The 20,512-nt window shown below is 43.7% G+C and overlaps 1 protein-coding gene across 2 annotated transcripts; it reads right to left on the bottom strand.

Moving 5' to 3' along the window:
* Positions 1 to 257: 257 nt before the first annotated feature.
* ankrd55 (ankyrin repeat domain 55) lies at positions 258 to 20,137 on the bottom strand. 2 transcript variants are annotated; one of them, XM_079523686.1, is made up of 15 exons: positions 19,990 to 20,137; positions 18,811 to 18,962; positions 17,993 to 18,127; positions 16,521 to 16,720; positions 15,051 to 15,170; positions 14,371 to 14,501; positions 13,359 to 13,468; positions 10,572 to 10,632; positions 9,532 to 9,660; positions 9,013 to 9,197; positions 6,929 to 7,096; positions 5,388 to 5,717; positions 4,680 to 5,140; positions 1,701 to 1,802; positions 258 to 1,149 (listed from the first exon to the last, which is right to left on the bottom strand). In XM_079523686.1, exons 3-15 carry the CDS (start codon positions 18,073 to 18,075, stop codon positions 872 to 874), a joined length of 2,358 nt encoding a protein of 785 aa, XP_079379812.1. In that variant the 5' UTR covers positions 18,076 to 18,127; positions 18,811 to 18,962; positions 19,990 to 20,137; the 3' UTR covers positions 258 to 871. The 2 variants fall into 2 exon arrangements, with proteins under 2 accessions (XP_079379812.1, XP_079379813.1); XM_079523687.1 differs by lacking the exons at positions 18,811 to 18,962; positions 19,990 to 20,137 and adding an exon at positions 18,697 to 18,786.
* Positions 20,138 to 20,512: the final 375 nt, after the last annotated feature.

The raw sequence follows: 20,512 nt of genomic DNA on the forward strand, positions 1-20,512 counted from the left end.
CTTTAGAACTGAAATAAATTACGATTGAGGAACTCCATGGCAAGGTATTTATTCCCTATGAGATGCGAACATAAATTGTTTTGGTTGGACAACACGGTTGATACAGATCATTGTCTAGACAAACCGCCGCCGGTTCTTTTAGCATGAGCTTTATTTTCCGGAGGAGGCGTCCTTTTTGTCTATGGTTGTTTAGGATAGACTACATGGTCTATGACTATATCCCATAGCCTGGTGGGATAATTGCTCTGTGATTGGCTAGTTGGTTGTTAGGCCAACCGAGGATCCCACCAGGCTATGGGGCCTGTCTGTGGGGTATATGCTTTGGAAATGGTTGGTGGAAATGGAAAGAAAAGTATAAATCCTCTCCAGTGGGCTAAACATGCCACATGCCACTTTGGTCCCTTAAATCACCAGTCTGCTACTCTGAGAGTGTAGATTGGGATTTCCCGGAGATACAAAAATGTCATCAAATTCAATTGAATTGAAAAGGTTGAGAATCACTGTGTCATTTGAAGTGCAAGCAGCTGCAGAACAGTCACAGCAACACACTTCTCCTGCATCAGGTGGTACCGTTAGAGACTTTTGGTGCAGTTCCTTAACGATCTCCTCTTAATGGTCTGATTCCTTAACAGGTTCCCTTTAACGATTCCTATAGGGGGGGTTCCAAATGAACCCTTACAGGTGTGTAACTCTGAGATTGTACACATAGAACCAAATGAACCCATAAGGGTCCATTTGTACATTGTCAGAGTCATGGTGCTCCTTGAAATTAAAGTTTGAGAACCATCGTTATTGTAATTGGATAGCGGACGTGAAGTCCACAAACTGTACCAGCTCTGACAGTGTGATAAACCAGCATTCCCAACCCTGATCAGGTGGTGCCATCGGAGCCGCCGGGGACACGCGCAACGGGTTTGGCAGCGGTGGCGCTGTGTCTCCTCTGGGACGGGATGGCGGGCAGCACCTGGACACTTCTCAACGGCTCCAGGAAGTAGCACCCCCCCGACTGACCTTGTTGGGACAAACTCGACCTCTGGGACTTGGAGTTCACAGGCGGCGGGAGTGCTCCTAAACTTGGGCCAAGGGAATGCAGACGAAGGGATTTGGACTTCTTCACTCCTTTGGACACTTGGTCCGGCGGCAAAGAGACTGGGACGAGATGGAGAGACAAAACATGATGGAACATTCATGTTGGAAAGCCATCGCAGTGTCCTGGGCCACGTTTACATGGCAACAAATAGTCTCTAGAGAAAACGACAAAATTAAATATCAGATGTGCCTCACGTCTCCATGTAAATGGGGCGACACGGGGGAATCTGCAAAATGTGTGGAATCATGGCTCATGTCGGCTCGCATCACTATGCTTATTACTATTATTATCGGTGCAGAGCCGTAGGGAATATATTTGAGTTCCTATGAGCAAGCGCTCCCTCGCCTAGGCTCATCCGATAGGAATGCAAATTTAGCGATCCGCGAAGCCACGCTGCATTGGTGAATGTAAATAAACAGCCATGTGATAGGAAGTAGAACGGAAGTGGTTCTACGCATGTGTGACATGCCTGGTCTATCTGACATGCACACTACAGCGTTGTCAATCACTGTTGCGCCTCCGTCTAAACGCAGAATAAAAAGTGAGAACGCAACGGGACACTTTGACGTTTTCCGACATGATGGCTTGCGTGTATGCGTGGAACACTTACATCGGTGTGTACAGTGGTCTCTTATGGGAGCCAGGCAGTTCCTTGTCAACGAGCTCTCTCTGGTCTTTGTCCTCTCTAACGGCAGCAGCTGTGTGTTCGGGGCTGGAATTCACAAAGAGCTGAAATGACTGGAGGTGCAAGAGACGCACAAACTGCAATGCAACTTAACCCATTCAGGCCTGACGTCGAAATTTAAAAAAAAAAAGTTTTCTAAATCATGACAATTTTCGGAAAGATTTGAGGCACATTTTAACGATTTTTCAAAAATAGCAGACCTACAAGTTCATAGCGCGCCACTCGGTGGCGCGCTATGAGCTTGTAGATCTGCTATTTTTCAATAGCTAAATTATAACAATGTTTAAAACACCAAAAGGGGTTCCCGCCCCAAAATGGGTTAATGGTTAATGTGGTTAAACGCTAACGTGACATGGATGCGTTCCAGGTCTCAATGGATTAATGGCACTTCATGGCCAAGTCTAGCCAACAGCCAATACTGTTGGCTAGATATGGGGTTCTCAACGTTTTTTGGCTGGGAACCCCCGGAAATGCTTTGGCCATGTCTCGCGAGTGTACAATTAAATGGACCGTTTCATGCCTGTAACTGTGAGAGTGTACAAGTAGATCATTTGGGTCCATTTGGTTGAATGTGTGAGAGAGAGTACAATTAACACTGGTGATTTTTACAGTGTAGATTAGGGTCCCAGAGACAAAATAAAATGTATTAAATGGGGGTACATGATCTACGCTAATGTATATCAAATGGGGGTCTGTGAAATTCCAATCCAGGTTGAGAAAACCACTGATTGTGTATACCAAACAAAATGGCGCCAGAAATGCAAGTCATACCACACATAACTGCTTTAATCAGTGTGAAAGTGTTCTATGGTGTATGTTGAAATGATCTTAACCCATTAAGACCCATGAGGCCATTTCTACTAATCATCTCTGTCGGGTGGAATCTATGTCCAACTTCCAAGCAGTAACTGAGAGTATATGTACTTGACTACTGTACTTCAGTACAGATACAGATACAGATTCAGTACAAGGAAGCATACTAGGGCCTCTACTGTTCCTAATATATGTAAACGACATGACTTCAGCCTGTGACTGCAACTTGTTCCTGTTCGCAGATGACTCAGCACTGCTGGTCTCGGACAGGGACAAACTGCAGGTTGAAAATGCCCTCAGCTCTGAACTCGGTAGAATCTGCACCTGGCTCGCTGATAACAAACTATCTTTACACCTGGGAAAAACTGAATCCATTCTCTTTGGCTCTATTAGTAATCTCAGCAAGGCAAATGGCTTCTTGGTTAGAGTGGGTGACAATGTTATCACACGTAAAGATGAAATTACCTACCTAGGTTCCATCCTGGAGGCTAATCTTTCCGGTGATAAAATGGCCACCAACGTAATCAAAAAAGTCAACCATAGAACAAGATTCCTCTACAGGATCTCCTCACTGGTCAACAAAAACACCTTGAAGACCTTAACAGGAGCCCTTGTACAGGGTTTCTTTGACTATGCATGCACCTCCTGGTACCACAGCACCTCAAAGGCCCTTAAAACCAGGCTCCAGACTTCCCAAAACAAACTGGTCAGGCTCCTACTTGATCTAGCCCCCCGAACCCACCTCACCCCTGCCCACTTCGACAGGCTGGAATGGCTTAGGGTCGACGACAGAGTACAGCATCTTGCAATGGGTCTGGTCCACAAGATTCGATACACCACCAAGATACCCATGTACCTGTCTAGATACTTCCTTAATGTTAACGAAGTCCACACCCACAACACCAGAGGGAGTTCAACGAACCATGTACAACCCAGATTCGGCACAAACAAGGGACTAAATTCTTTTCGCTCCTATGCCACCAAAATGTGGAACGCCCTACCAACTGTCATTAAGACATGCGAATCCCTTGACTCCTTCAAAACCGCTCTCAAAGGGCACCTACGGATGGCTGCAATTCGAAACTGGCCCCCGTAAAATCTGAATCCCCCCCCCCGCCCCCCCCCCTTTTTTCCCCTCACTGTATATATTTCTTTTCCCTTTTTACCTCCTTTTTGATGAATTCTTTTTTGATGAATTCCTGTTCTGTCTATAGAAGTGTCTATTTGTACGTCTCTAAATGTTTTGATGATTTGAACATGGTGGACCCTGTTGGAAACAAGTGTAATGCTTAATTGGGTCGTCCACTCACAGTTAACAGCCTTTGTATTGAGTTTGTGCTTGAAATGTACTGTAATTCTGCAAACTGTTAATAAATTCTTCAATCAATCAATCAATCAATATGAGGATCTGTACTTTACTTGAGAGGGAAGTACTGAGTACTTTTAGCTTGGCGGTTTTATTTTTCCTTCCCCACTTTTGGCTGAGTTACTTCTCTGAAACAAGAGTTACAAGGTCATATAGGCTATAATTTTGAAACAATTACAGAATTTGTTGAAGTGAATGAAAAATAAGAAATGTACTTTAACCTTTACTTTACTAAGTATTTTTAAAAGCATGTACTCTTGAATACTTAAGTACATTTAAAAGCAAGTACTTTTTTTCTACTTTTACTTGAGTAAAGTGACCAGGTCGTATTTGTACTCTTACTACTACTGTACTGGGGTCAAGTACTCTGTCCACCTCTGTGTCCAAGACTGTTACTTTTTAGGAACATAGCAAGAGTAGCAGATCAACGTGTTCGCACCGCGTTTCGAGCTTGTGGATCTACTACTTTTTATGCTTTTGTGTGACGCAGTCACATACTGTTTTTACAGAATTTCTTCGATTTATTTCTTCATGAAATTACTGAAAGATTTTTAATTAGCTATTTTGGGAACGTTTATTGAAAATGTTTTGAAATAGCAATAATTCAAAACAAAATATAAAGGAGATCCCATAAAAATGTGTCCACGACCCACAAATGGTTCCCGACCCACTGTTTCCCAAACAGTTAACAAGTTAATTATGTCATGTGTGGAAGTGTTGCTCACCTGCGTCGTTCTTCTGGTCATACAGAGTGTGGGCGGGGCTGGAGGCGTCAGGGGGCGTGGCATGTGGAACCCATGGCACCCCGTGACTCGAAACCGACGCGTTAGAGCGAGTCTGCCAGCCGTCGCTCGCCAAGGCCCGCCCCTCCAGCTGTCCGTCAAACAGATCGTGCTGACTCTTGCTCCTCGTCGACTGTTGCTGGGCGCCGCCCGCTTTGTGACACTGCTGCTGCAGCAGCGCGGCATTCTGGGAACAGGCCAGCAAGGCGTTCCCCAGAGTTATGGGCGGAAGGCTTTGCGTCCGGATGGGCGGCAGCCCCTTGCGCTTGGCGAGTTGATTCCGCGAGTCACTCTGTTGTGCGTTGGCCTTGAGGCCGTCTTTAAGGCGGTCCTTAAGGTCATCCTTAAGCCCCTCCTCCTCTCCCCGTTCTTTGGTGGCGGCGGAGGCGTCCATGACACTAGGGCTGCACGATATGGACAAGATTTCATATCTCGGTATTTATGCCAAATATTGCGATATCGATACGATATACGATATTACCGTTACATATTCTACATTTTATGTGTTGCAACATTGAAAACTAAAGTTAATATCACTCACGATATATCAACGATATATCGATATATTAACGACATTACTGATGCGATACTGATATTGCGTATGTTCATACCTTGATAACGATACGATAACGATATATTGTGCAGCCTTACATGATGCCGTCGAACATGGCGATGATGTCGTCCACCTCGTTGGTAGCGTCCGCACAGCTGCCGTCACAGCTCGGCTCTCTCTTGCGGCCGTCAGTGCCGTCCTTCTTCCTCTTGCAGAAGATCTGGTTGAGTGAGCGGAACTTTCCCTCGCTCTTCTGGCCCTGATGCTCTCTCCCCTGCTTTCCCTCGCTCGTCTGGCCCTGATGCTCACTCCCCTGCTTTCCCTCGCTCTTCTGGCCCTGATGCTCGCTCCCCTGCTTTCCCTCGCTCTTCTGGCCCTGATGCTCGCTCCCCTGCGAGGGTGTCTGACGCCGAGGGGCAGGGTCCAGTCTGCCAGTGGTGGAAAAAGTACTCAAATGGTTTTACTTGAGCGAAAGTATATCAATACTGCAATATAGAAATACATGTCCGGAATTCAAAATGTACTGTACTTTGTAAAAGTACGTCCCATTTCCAGTTTTCAAATGTATACAAATCTTTTGAATATAGCAGATCTACAATCTCACTGCTTGTAGATCGGCTATTTTCAACTGGTTAAAATGTATATAGAGCTGAAGTGGTTAATGTATGTTTTGTAATAATAATCTAAATCTACAAAGTAATAGTGAAGCAAAGTTTTCAAATAAATGTATAGTGGAGTAAAAGTACAACATTTGCATCCAAGATGCAGTGGAGTAGAAGTAAAAGTATTGGAAATCGGAAATACTCAAATAAAGTACAAATAACTTCAAAATTGTGCTTAAGTACTTACTTAAAGGTATATTCAGTGATTTCACTTAATTCAAATATCACTTATTTTTTTATTTTGTTGTGATAATCCTCCCTATAGTGTGCTGACCATATAGGGATACTGTAAGGAGTTCCTCTCTGTCCCCAGTTAACCCCTGGGGTAAAAAAACCCCGTAGGTTTCATTTTTGGCTAGGTGGCCAAGCCTTCATCCAATCAGGATAGAGAGGGGTCTTCCGCCAATCATGATCGAGCGTGGGCGGGCCTTGGTGTGCGTGCTGTTGGCCTGTTGCGTGTCCCCCCACTGTAGTGCGTGCATGTGCACATCTTGTTACCGGGGCGGACCGGGGGGTTTTCCAAATCACTGAATGCTCCTTTAAGTAAATGTACATACAGTAGTTACTTTCCACCAGGGCTAATCTGTGGAGAGTGTAAAGTCACGACGGGATGTCTTTTTCATATTTGGTCGCACGATAGCGTCGTACGCTGAACATCGTGGACTTATAAACTAACAGCGCATCACAGGAGCTTTCTAGGTCTGCTATTTTCATTGAATGTTCAGATTCATGTGGTTTATGATGTATGATTTATTAACAGTAACATCATAATAATAATAATAATAATAATAAACAACAATGCTTGGTTCCTCAAAGATCTTTGACAAAATAGGGTTCTCTAGATTCTATAGAATCTGAGGATCATGAAGAGCCATTCACTAAATAAAAAAGTACTATATCAGGTGATGATTCTTTGTGAATAATTCTTAATAAATCTTAATTATCTTAATTATTATTAATTGTGTTTGTGTGTGTACCTGTTGACGTCAGAGAGCAGCTTGATGCAGGGGGTGTGGCCACAGTACATTGCATATGTGAGCGGAGTGTTCTCATTGATGTCTCTGGGTGTCGTTTCCACTCCCAGCTGCAGGAGAGCCTGAACACACTCCTGTTTGCCCGCTGCTGCCGCCCAGTGGAGAGGAGTCCTATAGCAACCATGGAGCAGGTAGACATAATAATGTATTCAGGGAGTTTTGCTTGATCTATAGCAGTGATTCTCAAACCTTTTTGGCTTCAGTACCCCCTTTACCCAACTTTACCCAAAAATGGCTACTTGAATTTGAATCCTGACATCCACCCGAATCGACCCGATGCTATGAATGAACCTTTTGAAGAATTGAGCAAGCCCACCTTTTGAAGAATATATTGAAGAATATAACATTAATAATACGAAAAAGATTGAAAGACCTGAAATCCAGACCACATTATATTGTTCAATCAAAAAAGGGACAGAAAATGGACTTTTGGGCTTACAGAAAAGGTTACAAAAAACGTCCATTAATAGGCCTCAATGAACAGGATGAACAAAAAACAGGTTTACTTTAGTTGGCATAAAGGTTCTCGGACCTAGAACAATAGTGTGTTGCTACAGCAACCACACTGATGAGGCCCTGCACAGCCATGGACAGACAGATACAGAGATGTCCATGGTAATAAAAGGGGTGCACAGACCGACATACGGCCGGATACAACGTAAACTGCACAACAAAGTATAGTGCAGGTAGAGGTGCTCCGATGAGGTTTTTTGAGACCGATCCCGATCACAGATTATTTTTCTCACGATCGTCCGATACCAATACTGATCTTGTGCGTAAGGGGAAAATTTGAATATTTCCAAAATTATTATTATGTCAAAACCCACGTCATAACTGTTCCTGTGTGCATGGGGAGGAAGTAGCGTGGTTTCCAGCCCATAGACCCCGCCCACTGGAAGCTCAGAGTCTGATAATCAGGCTAGGGAGGAAGGGGAGAATGTTTAGGCCTGTCACAAAGATGCTGGTTGACTTTTATACAATTTAAATGGTATAAATAATCGGTTTCTCCAGTTCGGGTAAATTGCCGATCACGGATCGAGTCATTTGGAGTGAGAATTGGCCGATCAATTGGAGCACCTCTAAGTGCAGGTTATCTTTGAAGACTACAGAACCTCTGCCTTGTTGTGCTGCAAGGACATTGAAAATGTGCGCATAGCGGACAATCATGTTTCAAGATGACTTTCATCACCAAGATGACTACTGCCGTTCTCCGACATACTGCAGTCAGAGTGCGGTCAATTTGAATATAATTAATATCGAAATGGAACTGGCATGGATACAAAATGAAAGTGTGGCAGGGCAATTGCAAACGCTCAATAAGCCAGTTTACCATTCAGTCATGATGGGCTACAGGCTACAGTCACTCCTAAAGCAATTAGAATACATTAGAACTAGAAAAGAACCATTCACAACTTCTATCGCCCATTTACTTTAAAAAAAGTTTCATCCCACAATTTTAGTAACCCATTTTTTCACCCAGTGTCAATTGTCTCTATAATGTAATCCCGGGTGCTACAATCCCTCTGCCAACCTGGGGAGAGCAACGGACTGACCTCAGACAATGACCTATGCCCCACACACACACACACACACACACACACACACACACACACACACACACACACACACACACACACACACACACACACACACACACACACACACACACACACACACACACACACACACACACACACACACACACACACACACACACACACACACACACACGTGTTATGTGCCTATGTGTGATGGTTATTGTGAAATATATTAGTATACAAGATCATAATATAGCTTATTGTTGCTGTCTGGCATTTTATAATTTTTTCATGAATCAATGCTATTGAACACCATTTACGTCTGTGTTGCTTTCGTTTAAACCAATGAAAAGTATTAAAAAGCGCGTAGACAAAAAAACCCTCCTAACTCCACTTGAGCTCGATGTTTTGGAGTTAGGTGGTTTCTTCCAGACAAGTAACATAATTATGACATCAAAAAGAAGAAGAAGAAATAAAGTGAGCGCTCACCTTTCGTCCACGTCCAGAGCTTGCAGGTTGGTCTCGCTGAATCTGGCCAGCTCAAACAGGATGTCGCTGTAGCCGGCCGCGGCGGCGATGTGGACGCACGTCTTGCCGTTTTCGTCGTCGTAGTTGATGACGGAGGCACCCAGCGGGTGCTCCAGGATCAGCGCACACATGGACCTGCTGCCGCTCTGCTCAAACACACCGTGGTGGAACGTGACCGAGTACATTTCACTCAAGTACTGTACTGAATAAAAATATGAGGTACTTTACTCCATTTTTCAATACTTTACAATTATAATCTGTAAATCTGTCATATTTCAGAGGCCAGTATTGTACCTTTTATTCTACTGCAATTATTTTAAAACGTTTATTACAAAAAAATCAACAATGAATACATCTTGTAGTGGTAGATTATCTCTTTTCACACGACACGGTCGTCGTACAACTAAGTATAAAATAAGGCTTAACAATGTTCTACCTTCACTTGCCATACCCACCCAGTCGGTAACAGCAACACAGTACCTGCACTGCCCAGTGGAGGGCGCTCTTGAAGTCTTTGTCCACCAGCGTGGGATCCGCCCCCTTCTGCAGGAGCGCTTGCACGTGTTCGGGGCGATTATGGAAGGACGCCCAGTGTAGAGCTGTCATCCCCTGTCCCCAAAACACAATGTCCCCCACATGACTGGTCCATCCATTTGTCCCCTGTCCCCAACACCATGTCATCCCTTGTCCCCAAAACACAATGTCCCCCACTCCATGTCATCCCGTCCACTGGACCATCCATCTGTCCCCAGCACAATGTAATCCCCTGTCCTCAACACAATGTCCCCCACACCATGTCATCCCCTGTCCCCTGTCACCAACACCATGTAATCCCCTGTCCTCAACACAATGTCCCCCACACCATGTCATCCCCTGTCCCCTGTCACCAACACCATGTAATCCCCTGTCCTCAACACAATGTCCCCCACACCATGTCATCCCCTGTCCCATGTCCCCAACACCATGTAATCCCCTGTCCTCAATACAATGCCCCCCACACCATGTCATCCCCTGTCCCCCACACCATGTCATCCCCTGTCCTCAACACAATGTCCCCCACACCATGTCATCCCCTGTCCCCAACACCATGCCATCCCCTGTCCCCAACACAATGTCCCCCACATCACTGTTCCATCCATCTGTCCCCTGCACAATGGCACATCCTGTCCCCTACACTAGGGGTTCTCAACGTTTTTGGCTGGGGACCCCCGGAGATGCTTTGGCCATGTCTCTTTGGCCATGTCTCTTTGGCCATGTCTCGCGACTGGAGCTAAAAAGGGTGGGAACCACTGCCTGTCCTAGACAGCACCAAGCTGCCATACCCTGCCATAAATCAACACACTCATTACTCTGTCCACAACACAATGCCAGCCAGCGTCTCTCATTCATTCCCTCAGAGTGAGTCAGGATGTTTTGGAGTGTGTCGTGAACGCTCATAGGTCACTCACTCATTCCCTCATAGAGTGAGTCAGGATGTTTTGGAGTACAGTATGTGTGGAGTGTGTTGTGAACGTTCCTACCTCGTTGTCCTGGTGGTTGATCTCACACGCCATGGACTGCTGCAACAGCACCGACATCAATCTGGGGATTATAATTGGAGTGTGCCATTCGTTTTAGTTAGAGACGGACAGTGCCATGCTGTTAGTGTCAGTACTGAGACAAATCAGCACCATGGACAGTGCCATGCTGTTAGTGTCAGTACTGAGACAAGTCAGCTCACACCATGACATGGTGTGAGCTTCTAGATCAGCCATAAAAATGTTTTTTTTTTTTTTTTTTTTTGCTGAACATCGCAGATCTACAAGCTCTCGACATTGTCGAGAGCTTGTAGATCTGCGATTTTCAGCAAAAGAAACAAAAAAACATTTTAACAACACAAATCTTGTGTGGGGGGGTCCTTGGCACAAAGCATTTACTGGGGGTCTGTGGCCATTAAAAACATATTAATTTGGGGGTCCTTGGCATGGAAACATTTGAAGAACCACTGCAGTAGTAGACGTCACACTGAGGCCCCTTTTCCACCGGGGCTGAACCGGTTGAGTTCTTTTCCCCCTGCATCATATTGAACCAGTTCAGAGTGTTTCCACCGGGGCTGAACCGGTCCGGTTCTTTTCCCCCTGCATCATATTGAACCAGTTCAGAGTGTTTCCACCGGGGCTGAAGCGGTTGGGTTCTTTTCCCCCTGCATCATATTGAACCAGTTCAGAGTGTTTCCACCGGGGCTGAACCGGTCCGGTTCTTTTCCCCCTGCATCATATTGAACCAGTTCAGAGTGTTTCCACCGGGGCTGAAGCGGTTGGGTTCTTTTCCCCCTGCATCATATTGAACCAGTTCAGAGTGTTTCCACCGGGGCTGAACCGGTCCGGTTCTTTTCCCCCTGCATCATATTGAACCAGTTCAGAGTGTTTCCACCGGGGCTGAAGCGGTTGGGTTCTTTTCCCCCTGCATCATATTGAACCAGTTCAGAGTGTTTCCACCGGGGCTGAACCGGTCCGGTTCTTTTCCCCTGCATCATATTGAACCAGTTCAGAGTGTTTCCACTCAAAATAAATTGGTTCAGAACGCTAAAAGTTGGTTCGGAACTGGAACCAAAAAATGGTTCCGTTCCAAGAATCTAGAACGGAACCAGTTCTAGAACCAAAAGGAGCCTGAGAGACATCAGCACCACGGACAGCACCTCTGGCTGGGTACGTTGGTAGGAAATTACTACACAATGGAATCAGTCCGTATCTCATTACATATCTATCTATAAAAGCACCACGTCTCTGACTGGACTGACTGATTGCCAAGGAAATTGCCGTGCCCCTTCATGCTCCCAAGTGTTTTGGCGATGTCATGTCCTTTCCTCTAGTGCCACCATCAGGCCTTTTGTTTGAGGAAACTGGGATTTATTATAGACATTGGCAAAGGTATTTGGCAATTGTATTTCATTTGCATTTTATATGTAACATTGTCAAATATTAATTTGCTTAATTAAAAGGTAGGGTAAGTGATTTTCTTAGGTTAAAAAGCTCTATATTGTGATAGTACTCATTGCTATAGAGTGTTTGTTCAGTAACAGGAGCCTCCATGTCTCTCCAGCTCTTTATAAACATAAAATGTATTTTCAGGTCGGGATACAAATCTTATTCAACCAGGATAGAAAACTCAGTCAGAATACAGATTAAACAAGTGCAATTGGAAGTGATGACACAAAGAAAGGAACAGACACAATTGGAACTGGAACACTATAAAAATGGGTACTCTCTCCTGATTGGCTGACATTTTGTCACCCACCTGAAAATGTATTTTCTGTTCATCAAGCAGGAGAGACAAGGAGACTCTGTTACTGAACAGACACTCTATAGCAGAGGTTCCCAACCACCAGTGGTACATGTCCCGCGGAGCGGCACATACCACTGGTACGCGACAAGGAAATGATTTCCCGTCCATGACTCTATACCCGTGCGTCACCAGGATTTTCCAAACAGCGGTGAAAAGTTGACTCGGTCGAATGACGATACCAAGGATTCGTCATCAACACGTCACTGACTGTGAATGGTTTATAAACAGCTTTGAGTCCGTGTTACATACTGTAGCATAACAGTAACATCACTGTCGAATCCTTGGTATCTTTACCGTTCACGTGTGTTCAGCCGGCGAGCAGTAGGCAGTAGCGTATAACAACAGCAAGCTGTAGCCTATTTTGTCGCGCTCGTGATAATGAAACAAAACACTAGACGGTACAGGATTATAATGTCATGTCAAAACATTCAAGTATCAGCAGATGATGTAACCCAGGTAATAGCAATGCGTCACTCTGCAAGTTTAACTAAAGTTTGTCCGAAGTCATTTCTGATCTGAAGACATAGGCATAACCTTTTTTAATCATACTATTCTTGTTGATATAATGCTATTTAGGTCAATGATATAACATTATGTTGTGATATAATAATATAGCAACTGCAGTCAACAGTCCGTACCGTGTTTTGGTACGAAGATGCGACGAAACCAAATGGACCATTACGGGTCCATTTGGTTTCATTTTGCGCTCTCAAGAGTTAAATTATTGTTACACATCTGCATTACTAATTTACAAGAAGTCTACACAATTAGAGAATGTAGAAGAATTGTTATTTTGATCAACGTTTGCCTGTTATCTCTCCTAATGGTACCAGCGTTGTATTGATGTTGGTGGACAAAATCGAGTTGTGGACAAAATCTTATCCAACGTCAAAATATTGTTTAGTTTTGAGGTCTGCGAGGCTAAATCTCATTGAATGGTGGTCCGTGGCTCAAATGCCAAATGTGGCAGTGTGAGTGTTTACTTGAGGTCGGTCTCGGCGGTGGCAGCGTGGAGAGGCAGCCGGCCGTTCTTATCGGGAATGCTTTGTTTGGCTCCGTTACGCAGCAGACACACACAGCCTTCCAGCCAGCCCTGTGTGGACAACACAGAAAACATACATATTAGACTATTTTCCTACTGAAATTTCTCGGATCCTTCTAAAGGCCAATGCCCCATTGAGTGGACAGACCTAGGATAGAAAAACAAAAATGGAAAAAACTGTATGTCTACATGTGAAGGGGCTCGAGGCATGTGCAATACTGTGGCTGTCTTGGTTGGCATTCCTTTTTTGCTTGTTTTTCTTTTTCTTTCTGTTTTGCTTCATATGGTATGGTGTGGATGATGGCATAGATGAACTGGAGGAACCCCCCCCCCCCCTGTCCCAATGTTTGTTTTGTCTGCCTGTAAAGTATGTCTGTAAGTAACTGTCTGTATGTGAAAAATCTTAAAAACCAATAAGAAATATTAAAATAAAAATAAATAAAAATAAAATAAAACATACATCATACATAACACTATGTCAATGAGCAAAATCACAACAGCAAACACATACTACATCATAAATGAGCAGGGGTGGAATACGTACTCGGATGTGAAACTGATGTTTTTAGTAGTAAGTAGTGAAATATCTGTATTCGAAATATAATAAGGTACCTAAAGTTAAAGTAATAATCATTATAACACAAACTTTTCAAGGTTTCTAAAAATCTTTTGGAAATAGCAGTAAGCTACTGTGATTCCGCCTGATTATCAAGCAGAAAAGATATCGGTGTAATTTTGTGTAATATTTCTGTAAACATGTGTACATTAGTGGTGTGTTATGCCGTTATACGATATTTAGCCAAGCCGAAGTAAAAAAATTAAAAAATAAGCTGTATCTCAATCAACAAAAATGTTTGGGGCCGAAATAGAGACTCTGCGAGAATACGAGTACGTCAGGACAGTCTTGTTGAAAAACATGTATTCCATGAGATTTCATCGCTGCTGTTAGTCACCAGATAGGTGGCCAGGGACAGGGCGGTGCGCCCGCAGGCATCCTGGGTGTTGATGGACGCTCCCATCTTGAGCAGCAGTTTGACCGTGTCCACCTGTCTGCCCGACACCGCATGCATCAGAGGGGTGGAGCCTGCATGGAGGAGGGGACGTGCGCAAAACAAAGCGCGGATAAGTCCCAACGCTGAAACTCCTCGTGGTCATTTATCCGTTTGTAACTCTTTGAGCATGCCACTTCCAGATCCTAGGTTCTGTGTTTACCTGGTATCCTATAGCTTCAATTATCTATAAGTCTCTTTGAATTCTGTTTATGATTACCTTGCTTATTGTATGTTGTTTTTTTCAATTACAGGTGCAAAAGCTATTTTTGATATGATTTTTCACTGGTATATTTTTCACAATAGCCATTCCAATCCAAATACCAATTTTTCTAAACACTACTAAACACTATTTTAGTCACTGCCGCCCAACACTCGCGCCACAATGATGCAGGCACCGGAAATGTACCAGAAATGTATTTTACAGTTTTACAGTTAATAAATACGATTTCTGATATTGCTGTTGTTGCCTTCTCATTAACTACGTAAATAGTTACTGGTAATTAGTTGCTTTGTCGTTACTCAATCTGGGAACCCATCGGCAAAAAAGAAACGAAAAACAGCGTGATTAGTCGTTACTTCACCTTCACCGTCACAGCACTCCAGAATGGAGGGATCCTCTCGTATGATTGATGTGAGCGTGTTGACGTCCCCGCTGGCTGCTACTTGAAACACGACGTTCAGGTCCATCTCCTCAACACAATCTAAACACAGAGAAACACCACGTTCAGGTCCATCTCCTCAACACAATCTAAACACAGAGAAACACCACGTTCAGGTCCATCTCCTCAACACAATCTAAACACAGAGAAACACCACGTTCAGGTCCATCTCCTCAACACAATCTAAACACAGAGAAACACCACGTTCAGGTCCATCTCCTCAACACAATCTAAACACAGAGAAACACCACGTTCAGGTCCATCTCCTCAACACAATCTAAACACAGAGAAACACCACGTTCAGGTCCATCTCCTCAACACAATCTAAACACAGAGAAACACCACGTTCAGGTCCATCTCCTCAACACAATCTAAACACAGGACATATACTGTATAGTTCTGTTGTCCTCTAGTGTGCACAAAGGTATACAAAGTAACCTATTACAGCCCGCACATCCAATTTTCAAACTCATTGGTGTCTCTATAGTCATCAAGAAACAATGAAAAATATGAAGGTTTTATTCGTCACTAACTTAGTGACGAAACCAAGTACAGACAGAAAAATGTTGTTGGGTCTTGTTCTGCAAAACGTCTTGCTAACATTCTAGCATAATAATTTAGTAGGGCAAAACATTTTTTTTTAAATAAAAATATATAATAAAAAAATGTACAATAATGATAACATTTTGTAAATGAACGAATGCAAAGAAGCCACCTAGACGTTAGTTAAAACCATATCTCCACTGCTACTGCTGGTCGTGGGGTGAACCCATTTTGTTTACAATTGGATCACTGATTTTGCCTTTAACTGTTAAATCAATTGAGGAGATTACATCATTGATCACTGCCAGATGGTTTACAAATAACTGGAATTTAAAAAATAAAAAGGAAACCCAAGGCTTTTTAAGTCAACAACATGTGATCGCAAATAAATCGGTGTGCACTTCAAAGGAATGATCAGATTTATATGGGTCCATTTGGTTACCAACTTCCTATCATTTAGCTGGGGACCACTGGTTGAAAACCACTGGTGTAGAGGGAAAAGGAAAGAAAGGAGGGGCCTAATACACAGCTCTGGGGAACTCAATGCTCAATGAATTATAATCACGGCTTCACAGGGTTAAGATCGGGGAAAACAAAAATGAGCGTCTCCGCTCAACATGCAGGTAGCTACCAGAGGCTAAAGTACAGATGGTTTCTATGGCAACAGGAGGCAACTCCATCATCCACCCCCCCTGCCATATGCATACACTGCTTTGTGCCGTGTGTGTGTGTGTGTGTGTGTGTGTGTGTGTGTGTGTGTGTGTGTGTGTGTGTGTGTGTGTGTGTGTGTGTGTGTGTGTGTGTGTGTGTGTGTGTGTGTGCACACACACTGTTTTTTAAGGGTCTTACCTTTGTGGTGGTCGAACACAGACGAGGCACTGAGCTCCATCCCAACATGCAACAACACACCAAGAAGATCTATGTGAAAGGCTGCCGACCGCTCTGCGCCACGCTGACTGCCATCCTCCTCTGGTCTGGTCTCCTCTCTCTCTTTCTCTCTCTCTCTCTCTTCCCATCTGCTTCCACCACTGCCTGCCTGGCTTGAATGGCTACTCATCCATTGTACACAATACAAAAGGGGAGGGGAGGGAGAGAGTTTGAAACACAGAGACGAGGGAGGGAGAGAGAGAGACAGACAGACAGACAGACAGACAGACAGACAGACAGACAGACAGACAGACAGACAGACAGACAGACAGACAGACAGACAGACAGACAGACAGACAGAGGGACGGAGGGAGGGAGGGAGGGGAGAGAGAGAGAGAGAGAGAGAGAGAGAGAGATTTTGCGTTCACACGGGCAGAAGCAAATTCATTGACCATTCATTGTCAATGGAAGCCAGCGACATGACGATGCAAAGATGCATGTAGCTCAAATATGCTGTGATCTTTGCGTATTTGTGTCTGCCTGTGTGAACACAACAAGAGAGAGAGACAGAAAGAGAGAGACAGTTCCCACAGACTTCTCTAGAGTCTCTAGACCATACTGAATAACGGCCAGTTTGCATAACGTCTTCAGACTAGGACTCAAGTCTAAGACGGACAGGTCATTGGTGTTGCAGTTACATCCCCCACGATGCAACAGCAAATCCTAAAGTCCTTAGACAGGCCTTCTCTCTTGGGCTCAACCTTCTTCCAGGAGGTCTTGAATTTCCAGAGATCATTGATGTTTTTGTATCCCACGGTTTTGTAATCACATTTTTTCACCCAGTATGAGTCTGACTGTATATTCGTACAATATACAGTATCTGAGAAAATGCCAACAACCGACAAACAACTTGGGAAATGTGTGCACATCCCTCAATCTCTGCCCTGTTGGTAGATGAAGCAGAAGTGGTCAAGAATGTAATCCATGCTGCGTTTTGCAAACGTTTTGCAGGAGTGGGCCTCAGCAAAGCAGTGGATCCCTATGCAGTTGCTTTCATCCACACAACGCTCCATGTAATGCCAGCACGCCTCTCTGACAGCAACGACATCCAGCAAGTTTGCTGCTGCTAGCAGGGCCTAAGAAACAAAACATATATAGCCACTGGTATGTCCTGTGTTCCAATGGATCCACTGAAGTAATTAGTCACAAGTGATTGTTAATATCTTTCAATGGTTAAATATAAGTAAATTCACAGACAGACTTTCAGCCTGGCAGCCCTATTTTGAGCATGTCATTATACACACACAAACTGCATCAATTAATGTTGTGAGCTATTTTCACAACGTTTGCATGCCACTGTCATGCGATTAAGTCCAAAATAGGGCATTCATTTATGTCAAAGGTTTCCACACAAACTACATGGATACAATGAATACGGTATGATATTACATCACCTGAACATTTGTGGTGGAGATGACCACCTTTGCAGTGTAAGCGTAGTCCACCAACATGTCAATCGCCTGAGGTTCCACTCCATTAATGTCCACCCTATGCTGTCTGGACTCCATCAAGTCAGATGCAAACATTGCCTGTGCAGGTTGTAAAGGACAAAAGGTGACTTTTGGCTTCAACATTTTGAATGTTCATGTCACGCCTTTCTTATTTAGCCTACATTGTGTCAACAATGTATTCATTGGACATACAGTAGCATGATTCTATTCAAAGTCAAGGCAGAATGTAATGCCTTTCGCCTGGTTAACATTAAGGTTAAGATCGGTTAAAGGAGCATTCAGTGATTTGTGTGATTTGGAAAACCACCCTGTCCGCCCCGGTAACAAAATGTGCACATGCACGCTCTACAGTGGGGGGAAGTGCAACAGGCCAACAGCATGTGCACTAAGGCCCGCCCCCACTCGATCATGATTGGAGGAAGGCCCCTCACATCCTGATTGGATGAAGGCTTTGCCACCCGCCACCAAAACTGAAACTAGGGTTTTTTGACCCCAGGGTCTCACTGGGGACAGGGAGGAACTCCTTATATGGTCAGCACACTCTATAGTAGGGAGGATTATCCAGAAAAAAAGAAAAAATAAGTGATATTTGAATTAAGTCAAATCACTGAATATACCTTTAACATGGAAAGTAAAAGTTTGTTCACCTGAAAGTAAGAGCTAAAGGAAGCTAGTACAATGCGATGACAGGGGAGCTCCTGTACGCAGCAGAGAATCACATCACAAAGGTCATTTTTGAGCCGCAGACTGTTGAGACCCACCAAGACCACATTGGGATGCCCGGTCTCCACAAAATACAAAGCCTGAACCAGCGGTACCCTGGTTCCGTCCTCGGGAAGCTCAGCGGAAACATCCGTGTCTGAATCCGTATCGATCATGTCAGCCATATGTCTGACGTCTCCCTTTGCTAGACCTGTAGGATGGGACAGAATATGGTCAGACATTATTTGCATGCACTGAACAGAATACACTTGAAGCTAAATTCTGTAATGAGGCAGTACTGCATGCATGGTAAGTCAAATAAGAAATTACTAGTATGGAGCTCGTCCAACAAACAAGCTGAAATATAAATGCTTACATCACTAATATATAGCAGGGATTAAAGATTAGGTAGGGAATGCAAGTCTGAAAGTGGTTTCTTTTCACTTCACATTTCAAATGAAGACTTATAATTAACAAATTACACAATTCTTCTTCTCTGACTAGGGTTATATGTGGAGAATTTGCACATAAACAAAAACAAACAATAGGTGCCGCCTACTTAGATCTTATGAGACATGTTGCCTATTGGAACTACAACCAAACACTGCATTCAGTGGTGCACTCTTCCATCACATGTACATAACATTTACCACCATGCCATTATACATAGCAGGATCACAACATCTACTCCCATCACATAATGTATTCAGCCCACACTTACAGCTATCACTAAGTCAATGTCTGACTGGGCAAAGCCTCCTATTTATTATTACTTTATATTTGACTGTGTAGGACAGGACTGTAGGGTTTGACACCCCCCCCCCCCTCTTCCCTTTCTTACTTCTACGAATAACGATATGATGGGAACGAATACCAAACTTTGCATTACTTCAGTTTGGTGATTTGGTGACACCATGTGGTGACTACCGGTCACTTAGGCCTACTACAAGTCAGCGCCATTCATAATTATTTCTTGCTACAGATGGATTATGTTTATAATTATAAAGATATATATCATGTCATATATAATCGGGAAATGGCAGACAGAAATGTTAAAGTCAGTCAGTCAGCATGACTTTTAGCAGAAAATTGTCCTAATTTCCTAAAACACTGCTCGGAAACTTGTTGAAACTTTCTGATTAGTGATTACCAATAGCTAGCTAGCCTATAATCATTAATGCGGGATTTAATTCAGGTGTTTTCATTACGTGGCTTCTTGTAAAAAGCAATTTCATTACCTTTACAATTACAGATGGAAAATATCACCCTGTTTTCAGTACTCAGTAGTCAGCAGCACAGACGAAAAGACACAAGCTGCAGCTAATGAGCCAGCTAATTTCAAGGGGTGTATGCTACAGTACATATAAAACATTATAAATACATTAATACAGCCTACTGTACCTATGTTAATCCACATACAAATATTACAGAACTCTTGAGAACTACAACAACTAGTGATTCTTTATCCTTTTTCACACTACACTACAATCACATAAAATATTAATAGGCCTAATCGCAAAAGCACACCACAACCGCCCTCTGACATCCTGACTAATGACTATGGTCCAGCCCGCCCCAATCTACTGAAACACACAATCAAACTTTGAAACTGCACTCAACAATCAACCTTCACAGTTCACAGAACTTCACAGTTCACACTGACTATATTCTGCCTGGACCCCAGGAAGAATAGTCGACTAATGGGGATCCTTAATAAACTAAACTAAAGTAAACTACAAATATATTAACTGACTGTACAAA

The sequence above is a fragment of the Electrona antarctica genome, assembly GCF_951216825.1.
Source record: "Electrona antarctica genome assembly, chromosome: 16".
NCBI lineage: Eukaryota > Metazoa > Chordata > Actinopteri > Myctophiformes > Myctophidae > Electrona > Electrona antarctica.

Excerpts from the sequence above, each read along its gene's own strand:
- ankrd55 (XM_079523686.1), bottom strand. The coding sequence starts at position 18,075 with ATGGAGTGGAACCTCAGGCGATTGACATGTTGGTGGACTACGCTTACA. Across the intron at positions 15,171-16,520 it reads TGTGTTCGACCACCACAAAG|ATTGTGTTGAGGAGATGGAC; the intron begins GTAAGACCCTTA and ends CTCTGTGTTTAG. Across the intron at positions 1,803-4,679 it reads TGACCAGAAGAACGACGCAG|CCCCGAACACACAGCTGCTG; the intron begins GTGAGCAACACT and ends TGTGAATTCCAG.